General features: G+C 51.7%; 6 protein-coding genes across 6 annotated transcripts; 3 read left to right on the forward strand and 3 right to left on the reverse strand.

Moving 5' to 3' along the window:
- Positions 1–328: 328 nt before the first annotated feature.
- Z517_11798 (uncharacterized protein) lies at positions 329–4,327 on the reverse strand (the record flags this gene model as incomplete). Its single annotated transcript, XM_013423381.1, has 1 exon — positions 329–4,327. One exon carries the CDS (start codon positions 4,325–4,327, stop codon positions 329–331), a length of 3,999 nt encoding a protein of 1,332 aa, XP_013278835.1.
- A 418-nt stretch (positions 4,328–4,745) lies between these two features.
- On the forward strand, positions 4,746–5,726 carry Z517_11799 (uncharacterized protein; the record flags this gene model as incomplete). Its single annotated transcript, XM_013423382.1, has 1 exon — positions 4,746–5,726. One exon carries the CDS (start codon positions 4,746–4,748, stop codon positions 5,724–5,726), a length of 981 nt encoding a protein of 326 aa, XP_013278836.1.
- Positions 5,727–6,070: 344 nt separating this feature from the next.
- On the forward strand, positions 6,071–7,441 carry Z517_11800 (uncharacterized protein; the record flags this gene model as incomplete). Its single annotated transcript, XM_013423383.1, has 2 exons — positions 6,071–6,805; positions 6,908–7,441. 2 exons carry the CDS (start codon positions 6,071–6,073, stop codon positions 7,439–7,441), a joined length of 1,269 nt encoding a protein of 422 aa, XP_013278837.1.
- Positions 7,442–8,062: 621 nt separating this feature from the next.
- On the reverse strand, positions 8,063–8,514 carry Z517_11801 (uncharacterized protein; the record flags this gene model as incomplete). The annotated part of the gene is made up of 2 exons (XM_013423384.1): positions 8,063–8,166; positions 8,265–8,514. 2 exons carry the CDS (start codon positions 8,512–8,514, stop codon positions 8,063–8,065), a joined length of 354 nt encoding a protein of 117 aa, XP_013278838.1.
- A 498-nt stretch (positions 8,515–9,012) lies between these two features.
- On the forward strand, positions 9,013–10,185 carry Z517_11802 (uncharacterized protein; the record flags this gene model as incomplete). The annotated part of the gene is made up of 2 exons (XM_013423385.1): positions 9,013–9,310; positions 9,371–10,185. 2 exons carry the CDS (start codon positions 9,013–9,015, stop codon positions 10,183–10,185), a joined length of 1,113 nt encoding a protein of 370 aa, XP_013278839.1.
- A 240-nt stretch (positions 10,186–10,425) lies between these two features.
- Positions 10,426–11,856, reverse strand: Z517_11803 (uncharacterized protein; the record flags this gene model as incomplete). The annotated part of the gene is made up of 4 exons (XM_013423386.1): positions 10,426–10,647; positions 10,787–11,673; positions 11,731–11,751; positions 11,805–11,856. 4 exons carry the CDS (start codon positions 11,854–11,856, stop codon positions 10,426–10,428), a joined length of 1,182 nt encoding a protein of 393 aa, XP_013278840.1.
- Between the last annotated feature and the right edge of the window lie 404 nt (positions 11,857–12,260).

Genomic DNA, 12,260 nt, shown 5'->3' on the forward strand with positions numbered 1-12,260 from the left:
TTCGGCTACCCGCAATCAATCCTTCTCGAGATCTCATTAACCTATTATATCATATGTACGAGGCTTGCACCTTCAACATCCTGCAGAATCTACCCCTTCAAGAAAGCAAGAGTGCTCAGGACAAGACCTTGTGATATATCCATTCCTCCCTTCCAAGGCTGAGCCTGTAGGCAAATCTCTCAGGGGTTTGATTAGTCATGCATCCACCATATCGTGACCGAGGTATGAAGTACAATTGGGTGAACAGAGCATTGGTGACTACGAGGTACGAGGTACTCGATATAGGAATTTCATCTCATCATTTCCTCCAAAGCATCACTTCCGGGCTTCAAGCCCAACTATCTCGACTGAAAAGGCCTCCCAAGAACCCCCCCTTTTTGGCCTTGGCCGCCTTCTTCTTTGCAACACCCGCTCGCTGGCTCATCTTTTCCTCGCGCACCGTCGGTCTGTAATTGACGGCGTTCCGTCGACTCCCAGTGCCTTTCCTGATAAACTCCTTCTCTTCACTGGCCCTGCCTCGCTCAGTCTTGCTCGTGACCACCCCGGTGGCAGACACATTCTCGTCGCGGCCAGCCATGCTTCCTAAGCTCGAGTTCGTCGTTGCACGCCGCAGGAGGCTGGGAACCTTGAAGGAGCCACTGATTGAACTGCTTGCGCCGAAGAACGCCATCTTGGTACTGCCCGAAGAACTGGAGGAGCTCGATGCTTGACGGAGCATGCTCAGCCGGTTGACAACATTTGTCCTTTCTTTAGTCCGTCGTTCCGAGAATGGAGCTCGACTTTCACAGCCAGGTAAAGCAGGCTTCTTGAAGGTCTCCTCAGCGGTGCCATGTCCTTCGTCATCGACAATGAAATCACCAAGATCGTCCCCATCATCGGCATTCTCATCTGCGTCAGCGGAGTGCACATGTCGATCGAGATCCACGTACACCTCAGGCTCATCTTCTGAGTCTGATAGGCCCAGATCGATGATCCCTGCCTGCGAATCTGGCTCCTCGATCAGGAATGATACAGATTCTCGAATCTCGGCTAGTGTGGCCGGCCTTCTGTTGTGAAGATTCGTGTTTCCCCTTGATCGTCCAGCCTGATTCAACTTTGACACGGGCGTAACCGTGAGGGGTTGGGCACCACCATTCACTGGGAGATCAGACGGCCGTCCCTTAGCATCACTGTCCTGCTGCGACTCTTGACTGTCTTTTACCTGGGAATCACCCTCACCAGGCGTTTCCATGGGAAGGAAGTCATCTTCTCCATCGCTGTCGGGCCGATCCTCGATGCTCCGTAGGAAAGCTTCCTTCTTCTTATCTTCCGCAATCTTGCCAACAGCTTCGTCCTTCAGTAGTTCTCGACGCATTTTGGCGAATTCTCTTCTCTTGGCCTCTCTTCTTCTAACTACAGCATCTTCCTCGTCCGAGAGGTCGAGGTCGTCGTTACCACGCTTCCGCCTCAGTGCACCTGTCGTGATGTCCTTCAGCAACTTGGAAACAGCTGCTTCGTCTTGTTGACGTTCACGATCTGCAAAGAGCTTGGCCAGTTTGGCTGCCTCGCCAACGCCGACCTCCGTATCTTCATCAATCATTTTGCGGTCATCTTCGTTTTCTTCCTCATTCACCTCATCATCACTGGCTCCCCCAAGGCCAGCATACTCATCTTCGGATTCTTCTGCTGCGTCGTCAACCGCCTCTCGTGCGCGTGATTTGTTTTTGTCAAACGCTTCGTGAGACCTCTTTTTGGCTGCCCTTTGCATAACGTCAAAAGCCGATGGATCCCTCACCTCTGTGGACTCCTCATCCGACTCATCGACATTGACGCGCCCCCGCATGAGCCGGGCCTTTCTCTGCATGATGGGACTGTCTTGCACATCATTGGGGAAGATGACCGTATCTAGCGTCGAGTGCGGTGCTGGGTGTAGAGGAGTGTCGGTGGCAAAGCGGTTTCCCCGAAACGGACTCAATTCGTATCCTGCATCCTGTGTTGGTTCGAAATGTGCCTGTGAAGGAGTAACATCCAGCCCTTGAAGAGCCGAATGATTGGCTGGGGATTGTGTGACTATTTGAGACTCGGGAAACGACAGGCTGATATCGAGCGGTTGCGTCTGAGAAGCTGGCTGACTGTCGCTGATCATGTCTACCGAATCCAAGCGGTACAGTTTCGGCACCATTGCGATGTTAGGCGATGGCAGGTCCGCGGTCATGGTGAGACTGTCTTGCTCTTGCGAATTCGCCTGAGTCTGACTCTGCGAATCTGCCATTGTCGCAGCAAATGCCTGCGTTAACCCGATTGGAAGATCGTCAGACATTTGCAGGCCAGGGATCTGCTTTCTCGCTGAACGAGATATGGATGAGGGTGTCTTTGCAGGCGCAGGAAGCTGTGGTGATCGCAGCGTTGCAGGTACGACTTCTTCATCCTCGTCATCACTGACGATGCGGGTTGCTCGGCTTCTTCGTGGCCTGTGATCCGCATCGACTTCCTCGGCCCCAACATCCAAATGCTTGTTGTCGTCAACAGCATCGACTTCTGAGGACGAAGATTCCGCGGAATCCTGTTCGTCAGCTTGATTGTCGAAGATATCGCCCAGAGCTTCTTCGTGTTCTTCCTCATTCTCAATCTCCTCCTCTTCCTCCTCATCGTCACCGTCTTGTTCTGGATCACTTCCATCTTCCTCTCCAGAGTCCACATCCAGGTCAACATCCTCGTCTTCAGCAAAATCTTCATCGTCACTTTCATCTTCGTCGTCCAAGTTATCCTTGTTGTAAGTACCCTCCTTCTTAGCAAGAGCCTTTTCGCGTTTCTGAATCTCGACAGCTTCTTGTCGCGCTCGCTCCAAAAGATCCTCCACTTCCTGTTGTTCCCGCTCTCTCTCCTCTGCTGTCTGCACCATCACTCCTTTGGCTTTTAATTCTTCAATCCTCTGATCTCTTTCTTGTCGTGCCTGGATCCGAGCTGCCCTTCGTAACGACGCATCCATTTCAGCCGCGGTCATGGAATGCTTGACATCGTCACCAATGAGATTTGCGAGCGAACGCAATGCCAGATGCGACGGAGCCTCCTTGGCTTTTCGCGCCGGCAAATGCTCGAATGCCGCATATTTGCGCATGTCGCCACGTGACACAACGACTTCGAGATCGGAATCAGAGTCGTCGCAATCCGATATAGTTGTTGTGGCCAGTGGAAGCTCCGATCGAACTGGCCTGTCCATTGGCTTGGCTGTAGGTTTCAGTGGTTGTTCGTCCATGGTGTCGACGTTAAGGACTATCAATGGAACGGAGTATACTTCTTGCTCCACGGGCTCGATGGAAGGAGCCCTCCCTTTACCCTTGTTTGCTTCTGAAATACCAGCCTCCTTCTGGGCGTCAACCCCTTCTCCAGTGATTGGGCTGGTAGGAGGTGTCTCATGGACGTTGTCAACTTCATTATCCGATGCCGCTCTGGAGCTGCTGGTAGGATAGTGCTCGTTGTCTCGCTCGAGTGCAGATCTGGCGGTCGGATAGTTGAAACGAGCTAACAAGCTGTCCTTGGTTATTTTTTTCTTCGTCCGCGCTTGATGTGCGAGTTGCATATTTCGACTGAGCCTCTGTGTCTCACGCTTCATCTCTTCGATGGCCTTCTTGCTAGCTTTTCGTGTTGGACGAGCGTGCTTGGACAGCTTCTTCCCTCCAGCTCCCTCGGAGGCATCGCTCTCCTCATCTGTGTCATCTGCGGGGCTGGATCCTCGGATCCGGCGTTGTGCTGCTTCCTGGGCGCTCAGGCTTTCAGCGCGAGCTGCTTGTCTGGCTGCCTCTTCTGCTTCCTTTTCAAGCCGTTGCTTTCTGTGCTTCTCGACGAGGGCAAGAAATTTCGACTTCTGCTCTTTGGGAGAAGGAAAGAACAGAGGAGAAGGGGATCTTTGTAGGTTGGTATTGGTGTTGGAAGTCTGCCGTGCTGCGAAGATGTCATCCTCTTCCGAATCGTCGAAAATACTGTCTTGCTGGTTGGGATCTAGGTGGGAGACATTTCGAGGGCTAGCTTGCTCAAGGACGTGCTGAGAACGAGCAGTCGGTTCGGGTTTACTGTCGCGTGTGGCCGGGGGTCGACGGGGCGCAGAGATGTCATCATCATCATCAGAATCTTCTATCACATGTTGTAGCTCTTCTTTGTCTGCTCCGGTAGAACCACGCGGAGCGGAACTTTTCTGGAGTACCTGACCACGGGTGGGAGTAGTTGTATCAGAATCCGAATCGTCAAACTGGGCAAGTAAGTTCCGGACCTTTCGCGTTGGAGTGAGTATATTAGAGGTAACGCTTGTGGGCGAGTTGGCAGAAGAAGGTGAACTCGTTGCTGAAGACATTTCAATGGTATACAATGGACAAGGCCTGTGACTGAGGCGTCCAAAACAGGGTAATGTCAAAGGCCTTGTCGGACTTTTGGTTGAGTTGTTTGAATCACATTGACGGATGCTATTTGGCCAAGGCGCGTCGCGTACTCGGTACTCCCAAGAACGCGTGACGTCGATAAGCCACGGTGGGCGCGGGCGGGCCTCTTCCTGCGTCTCTCACCAGTCACTCTAGGCTAGACCCAAAACCTATTGCCATATACGGGGTAAAGTGAGGACTTCACTTCTGAGAGACATTCAGACTCTACCCAACATTCGCAGATGTTGCTAGACAGGTCCTGACTATCTTATTCAACAGCCGCTGGAGCATTGTTTCCCCCCAGCTCGGATCAACTCCAGGGCGAGTTCTGCAGGGCTCTGCATTTCCAAGATCATGTCTAATGTTGAAGCTCTGCAGACAGAATGGAGGATCTTGTATTCTCAAACCCTTCCCCAGATGGCGAAAATGCGAGATCCAGCTCAGCCTGTGTGGCCTGTGACTCTTGACCACTGCTTTGCCCGCATCATTCTGGACAACGTCATAGGCAACAATGAGCAACAGTGGGACATGATACTACCGAAGCCAGCCATAAGAAACATGAACGAGCAACAGTTGCGGGATGCAATAGCACTGGGGCAGAAAATTCAAGCTGGCAAGGTAGATCTTTCCGACCTGGACCAGGCGAGTCTGCGATGCAGAGGCAAGAATGAAAAGAAGTATGCCAAAGCAGCTGCAAGCGAAGTAGCCTCACACCAACGTCCGTCAAGGCCAACTAATGCTGGTATGAAACGGACCATAGGCGACGTGGACCAACCGGCCTCATCAGCGACAACAAAGAGCAGGAAGATCGAGAAACACCAATCAACGCTCAAATCCTGGCGGGTTGAGACCTCGACAGAGTCGCTCAACACTCCCAACCACGTGGACGGGGACAGAATATCGCCAAAGCAAGCTGAGGCAAACGAGGAAGAGCTAAGGCGGACCCTAATCCGCATCCATTCACACCCTTCACTGAGCTCATATCGAAGGAAGCTCTATACTACTCTTCTTTCTGTCCCGCGCGGTCGCTACACCACCTATGCCGCAATATCAGAGTATCTCAAGTCCTCGGCCCGAGCGGTTGGAAATGGGATGCGCAACAATCCCTTTGCCCCCGACGTACCATGCCACCGCGTCTTAGCGGCAGATGGGAGTATCGGCGGATTTCAAGGTGACTGGGGCAGGGATGGCAAACATGCCTGTAAGAAAATAGAGTTGCTTCGAAGTGAGGGAATTAAATTTGATGGCCGCGGCAAGGTTTTGGGTGAGCCATTTCGAGAGTTTCGACCCCTGCATCGTGTTGAAGATGCCATTCTGTTTTCGGTTCAGCAGTAACGCAGATCCACAGGTCTCTCTGGCGCTATATTGTGAAGCAATATGGTTGTGGATTCTCCATGACACCTGCTTTGGCACGTAACCATAGCATGTGACCTCCCTGTTGCACTTGCCATTCCACAGTTACCACATAGCTAGATAGGTGACTTCGGGACTCCCACAGAAGATAGAGAGACAATCAATCATACCATGCCTTTACAAATATGGTCCAGCCAAAAGCAATATGACCTGATATACTGTGAGGACTCCCCGTGGTCCCGATTGTGTGATGCCGAACAATTCTGACAACTGAGGACCTACAAGGAAATATATTTGCCTGCGAACTTTCTCCAGAACATCCAACAATGACCAAGACATGCGGGCTCAACTTCAGTCCTCCAAATATGGCGGCCAGCTCGAGCAGGCAACTCGGCATACTGACCACGGAAGATTTGAGCGCAATAACGATTGCGCTCAGACAAGAACACTTCAATGGTCCGGTCGATACCGTTCCCAGGCTGCCTGACGAGGTCCTTCTTCTGATTCTCTCTCGGATCATCACAAACTGCATCTACCTGTACCAGGAAGGCTATCCGGATATTTTACGCACCACTGGATCCCTTAGACAAGTGTGTCGCCGATTTCGAAATCTTGTCGATAAGCTGATGCTCGGCACTCCTCTCCGGAACATCCTGCTCATAGGTCCCATATCTGGGGACTATACAGACATGACGACCATGTATCAAGAATATCGCAATAGTCTTTGGACAAGACTCGGCAGAGCAAACGCTGGTGTCATTCCTTTGGTGGCGGTTGTGCACTTCCATCCGTGCCTTGACGTGAATGATTCTGTGAACTGGTTTCGAGACAGTGATCTGCTTCTGCAATTCAAGGATGCCCTCGCGGCGCAGGAAGCCATCACAGCGCACATTATCGCAGCACTTGTTCTTTCTCGGATCATGCAAGAGGTCTGTCGCAGCCGATTCCGTGGACACCGTTATCCCCTCCTTGGCCTTGTCTTTCATGAGGTCGATGGTTCATGGTTTCGTGGGAACCACTATTTTGAAGAGAGACACCGCCAACCCGATTTCCTACCATTTGTGAGTCCCTCTTCAACTCCTCCTTAAAAGATGGTCTTATCATGGTACACGTCCTATCCTTGAGGCCATATCATTTTGTATTAGGCTAACAGATGCGTCCAGTGGGATTCAAAGGGGATGCAATTGATCCTGAGGGAATGGCGATGGATCTTCCGACGCCCAAACAAGAGTCGCGCTCGCCGTATTCAAGTTATCCTCCCGAACGTTGCGTGGGCAACAAATTCCGACCCCGAAAGTGAAAGAGAAGCTGCCAATATTTGCGTTGCCGAGCTCTACCAAGCTTGGGCAGCAGAGAACGATGTGGCAGATATGCAGGTGCAACTTCCAAATCCCCTTGAAAGCCAGGCTATTTTCAGAAATATTGTCTACCTACCAGGCTTCCCAGGCCCCATCAGGTTACCAAGAGACTCGCTGTACGCAAGGTGGTTGGGAATGACGACCGAGGATGCTTTAGAGATCTTCGCCTTCACAATTCGTGGGTTAGTGGTTGGAGTCGAGAGAGATGGCGCATTAGCTATTCTCAAGCGGGCCTGTAGGCCACGCTTTGAGTCTGTTGAGTCTGCCAAACAATCACACACTCAGACTGCGGATTTGGAGAAGATGCGGCAGCACCAAGCGGTTCCGCTGACGAGATAAAGGCGACTCCTGCTGTTCGCAGATTCAGAAAGTTCACGCTGATTGCGTTGTTCTGAGTGTCTGCCTCGGCGCAAGCACTACAGAGGACCGGGATGAGATGCAGGGAAGGGAGAAGGACGTGAACAGTGAAACCTCGATATGCCTATTCTGGGCGAGTATCGAAACATCCGAATATGAACTCGAAACATGAACGTCAGGTTGGTTCTCAGAGCCGTCTTCGACAAGAACGACGTCAGCAATCAGCATTATAAGTCACGAACTCAGGTCAAAGAAATGACTTGTGATACCCCTCGTTGTTTACCCGCGGACGACAGGTGTGCTTAGCAATGGCGTTGGTTGGCGCCATAGCATTTTTCTATGTAGATTTTGTCAATGGCCACGTTGTGCCTGACTGGACTGGCATCGTTTTTTTTTTGCGACTGTATAGCGAGAGTCCTTTGTCTGGCACAGTTCAGAGGCAATGTGTCACACTCGGTCAGACCAGCTGCAACTGAGGCATTCTTCTTTTCTGTGCCGCCGTGCAGTTTCAGTTCTGTACCTTTTTGATAGAACTGATGTTTGGGCGATTTTTGCTTGCTTTCCTGCTTTTTTTTCGAGACACTAAAAGTTGTTGGATTTCCTTTATAGAGAAGCCGCGGCTTCTATGGCGCCAATTCCCTTGAACGCGGCCTTGTTGGTCACGACGATTTCGACCGGATATTTCCATTCCATGAGTTGTTTCCACCCTGTGATTCTCTCGATTAGCTTCCCAGACCACAACAAAGCCTACGCGACACGCGGGGCGACCCCCAGAATGCTGCGCCCAGAAACATATCACACATACCCCAGTAGGCAAACTTCCTGCCAAAATATTTTCCGACATAGGGGACAATCACCATGGACAAGAGCAGTTCCAACTGCTGCAAGCTCTCCTTCCACTCTCTCTCCGCGTCAGACTCTGAGTATTCCTCCTCTTCGCTCACGGTGACTTCATCGGAATCGGGTTCGGAGGGCAACGAGTCGATGTCGTCGTTGTCGTCGCCGCTCGAGGGAGGTTCAATGAAGGAAGCAGCTGTACCGTCTGTTTCGGACATGCTGGCGGCGGGCACGGATTGGAATTTTGTCGCCTTCAGCCAAGGACAGGCGGGCTCAAAAAAGAAGCTTAGACCGAAATCATAGTAGCAGTCCACCAGAAGACGGGGAGAATCAATGAATTGGAATGCCTGCGTCGACAGTAGTCCAGTGAAATCGATGGACGAATTGCAGTTGGCAAGGCACGCAAGGCTACTACCGCTTGATGTTGTTTTTGTCTGACAAAACTTGCCGTCATCACAAAGGCAGGGGAGATTTGTCAGACAACGGGAAATGTGTGGCACGTGTCATGCGTCACTAATACTACAAGCCTTCACCCGGTTTTGACTCATTGTCGTGTTTCGTATTAAATATTATTCGAGAGGGAAAAATCCCCGAGCTAGCACTATTGGATTCCACACATCTTCTTGAACCTTCTGTTTCAATTTACAGAACAGACAAAGGAGAGATCAGCATCCAGAATATCTTCTCATCTGCAACAAACTCGGGCAACACGAACCATGGCTGAAGTTGTGCGTATCGCCACACAAATCCCCACCTCGCACGCAGATGCCTCCTCAGTCGGGGAGGCCAATCTGAAACCTCCTGCACCTCGCCCCACAAGCAGGAAGAATTCAGACATGACTGACACATCATCTCCTCTCTTACAGGAACAACCTCAATCGATTCCTCACCGAAAACCTCGCAAATCGGTCGCATTCAGCGGCGACAGCACCATCATGGATGAAAATGGCGAGATTTCAGAGGCGCCTCTGTCCGGCTCAGAGGACAAGGTCACAGCAGAGAAACACTCATCACGTATGGACGCTCCCGGGACATCAGGGAGCAAATCAGTACTGACACTTCATCAATCTACAGCGCCCGATGACCAAGCCGTCGATGAGATGACAGACATGTTCGCAGGTCTAAACAAGAAAAAGAAGAAATCGACCAAGACGAAAACCGAGGACAAGGAGGATGGCGAGGCTGCCGCGCCTGGTGCCGGCGCCGACGGCGACTTTGACGCCTCCATCCTGAAGAAGAAGAAAAAGAAGACAACCAAACCCAAAACCGAGGGAGAGGACTTTGCCGAGAAACTCGCTCGCGCCGGCCTTGCCGATGCAACAAACGAAGAAAAAGAGGAAGCTGCAGTACAGGAACAATCGGGGGATATGACCCAGGGAACCGGAATTTGGGCTCACGACGCAACCTCCCCGATCTCGTACGAGCTCCTCCTCAAGAGATTCTTCTATCTCGTCAACGAACATAACCCGGACATCCTGTCCTCTGGAAGCAAATCATACAAGATCCCACCCCCTCAATGTCTAAGGGAAGGGAACAAGAAGACCATCTTCGCCAACATCGCCGAGATCTGCAAGAGGATGAACCGAAACGACGAGCACGTCACCCAATTCCTGTTCGCCGAACTCGGCACGAGCGGCTCCGTCGACGGGTCCAAGAGACTGGTCATCAAGGGCAGATTCCAACAGAAACAGATCGAGAACGTCCTGAGACGGTATATCGTCGAATACGTGACCTGCAAGACCTGCCGATCCCCCAACACCGAGCTGAGCAAGGGCGAGAACCGGCTGTACTTTGTCACGTGTAAGTCATGTGGCAGTAGGCGGTCGGTCACGGCTATCAAGAGCGGTTTCACGGCTCAAGTGGGCAAGAGAAAGAGGCTCAATGGATAAGCCTGGAATTTTACGAGGCCGGCTCGGGAGGGAGGAGGTGGATTCAGCTGTCTCCGCCACGGAGAGACTGGCATGGCGTTGGCGAAAAGATACGACCCCATGTGAAAATAGGCATGAGCAGGCCCGAAAATGGAAAACGAACTTTGATACTATGGAGCAACACAGAGATTACAGGCGTAACGCTCATGAAGACAACGTAGGATCACTACTATTATTAGAAATGGTCATCGCTTCCCCTTTTCATACCTCCCGGTGTGCATTCCCACTGATAAATGCCGAAAAGGCGGCGGCGTTTCGTGTCTGCATGAAGACCGTGCCAGGCCCCGTGAACTTACATACCAAACCTTCGCCCGAGCTGATTCCGGAAATGATACCTCCGGAGGCGACGCGCTCGAGGACGTACTTGCAATTCCAGGCGACAAGATGGCCGTTGTCGATAATGTATTTTTCGCCATCCACGAGCTAATGTTTGATTGCTGTTAGAATTCAATGCCAACTTCCCAGGGGATAGCTCAGAGGTTGAATAAAATGAGAGGACAGATGGGGTAGGTGGAATTAGATTTCTCGTGTTGGGGTCGCCGGGGGGTTGTTTAAGACTCACATCTTTCCTCAAGATCGCTCCAAAAGTGGACATCCACAGTATGCCAATGCCCGACATCTTATAGACGAATAGACCTTCGCCGGAGAACATAGCTTTACTGATTGACTGACTCTTATACTCTTTCAACACGCCTTGGGTACAGGCGAGGAACGAGTCGCGCCCAAGGCTCCACGTTTCATTCCCTGCAAGTCGCAGGATCGAGATGTCGCCCATTGTGTTTGGCGCAAGCAACACCTCCCCGGGACCCGTGAATGTTGAATGTGCCATTTCTCCACCAATCAACAGCTTCTTCATGCTGAATTTGATGTTGCCTTTTAACATGACTGAAGGGCTCATTGCGATCATCACTCCGGGTTTTGCCGTAATAGGACACCCCATGGCCAACTGTATTGTCAATATTGAATTCGAGTCTCGATGCGAAATGCGGTATGAGCCACCATTGAATGTCCCCACATCGTCCTGCGTTGTAGCTTGAACCCCCACGAATTGGCCTCCTTGAGGTACTCCAACCAGCGAAGGGCCCTCAGGGGCTTTCATGACATTTGCCATATCCTTGGTAAGTTTTTGCAGGCGTGGGGATGTGACCTTCTCGTCAGTTTCGTCGAAAGAGCTCGTCGGGCCATTGTACGAGGGTTGCCGGTTGTGGATTGAGGCGTGGTCGAAGGTGGTTTTGTGGGCTGGTGCCGAAGCAGGAACAGTAGCATAGTTAAATGGTCGTTGAGCGGTAGGTTGCTGGAGGGGAGGAGGGGAAGGGGTCTGCGCTGCTAAATGGGAAGTGGGTGGGGGAGGATATGAAGCATTCTGCGCAGGCGGCGATGGCCCTGATGGAGGCGGTGGGAAGAAACTAGGAGGTGGGGATTGTTGGCTAGGCGGAGGAGGGAATGATGCTAAACGAGGTCAGCTTCGGGAACAACTCAAGGGGCAGATATTTTTCGAAGTCGTACGCTGGCCATTGGACGGCGGTGCTGATGGCTGGTTAGTTATTCTTCAGGCTCGGAGCACGGTGAAGGAACCATACGAGGATAATAGCCTCCTTGCGGCTGTCCTGACCCAGGAGGAGGATAGGCCATGATTGCAATGATCGCAGGGGAAGGACAAGAGGCAAAAGAAGCTCAGTGAAATCAAGACCACAGCAAACAACTCGGAATCGGACAGTGAACAACAGGACGTGAAGCTCAACTTTGCGCAGTAACTCTTAAGAGGTCAATTAAACGGGAGGATAATTCTTTCGATGCTCGAGGGCCTTTGATCGATGGTGTGGCAACTCTGAGATGCCAATATTGTGTTTATATAAAGAACACGACCAGCGTAGAACTACGGGAGGTGAGAAGTTAGCCGCCATGATTGCCTTGGGACCATTCATCAGGCGCCTTCTCCATCTCACCAGGAAGGACATGCTTGGTCGATCTTGGTGTTGCAAAGAGGAAGCCATGTGATTGGTTGGACAAGGCCACGGTTGGGCGCCTAGAGAGCG

The sequence above is a fragment of the Fonsecaea pedrosoi genome, assembly GCF_000835455.1.
Source record: "Fonsecaea pedrosoi CBS 271.37 unplaced genomic scaffold supercont1.8, whole genome shotgun sequence".
NCBI lineage: Eukaryota > Fungi > Ascomycota > Eurotiomycetes > Chaetothyriales > Herpotrichiellaceae > Fonsecaea > Fonsecaea pedrosoi.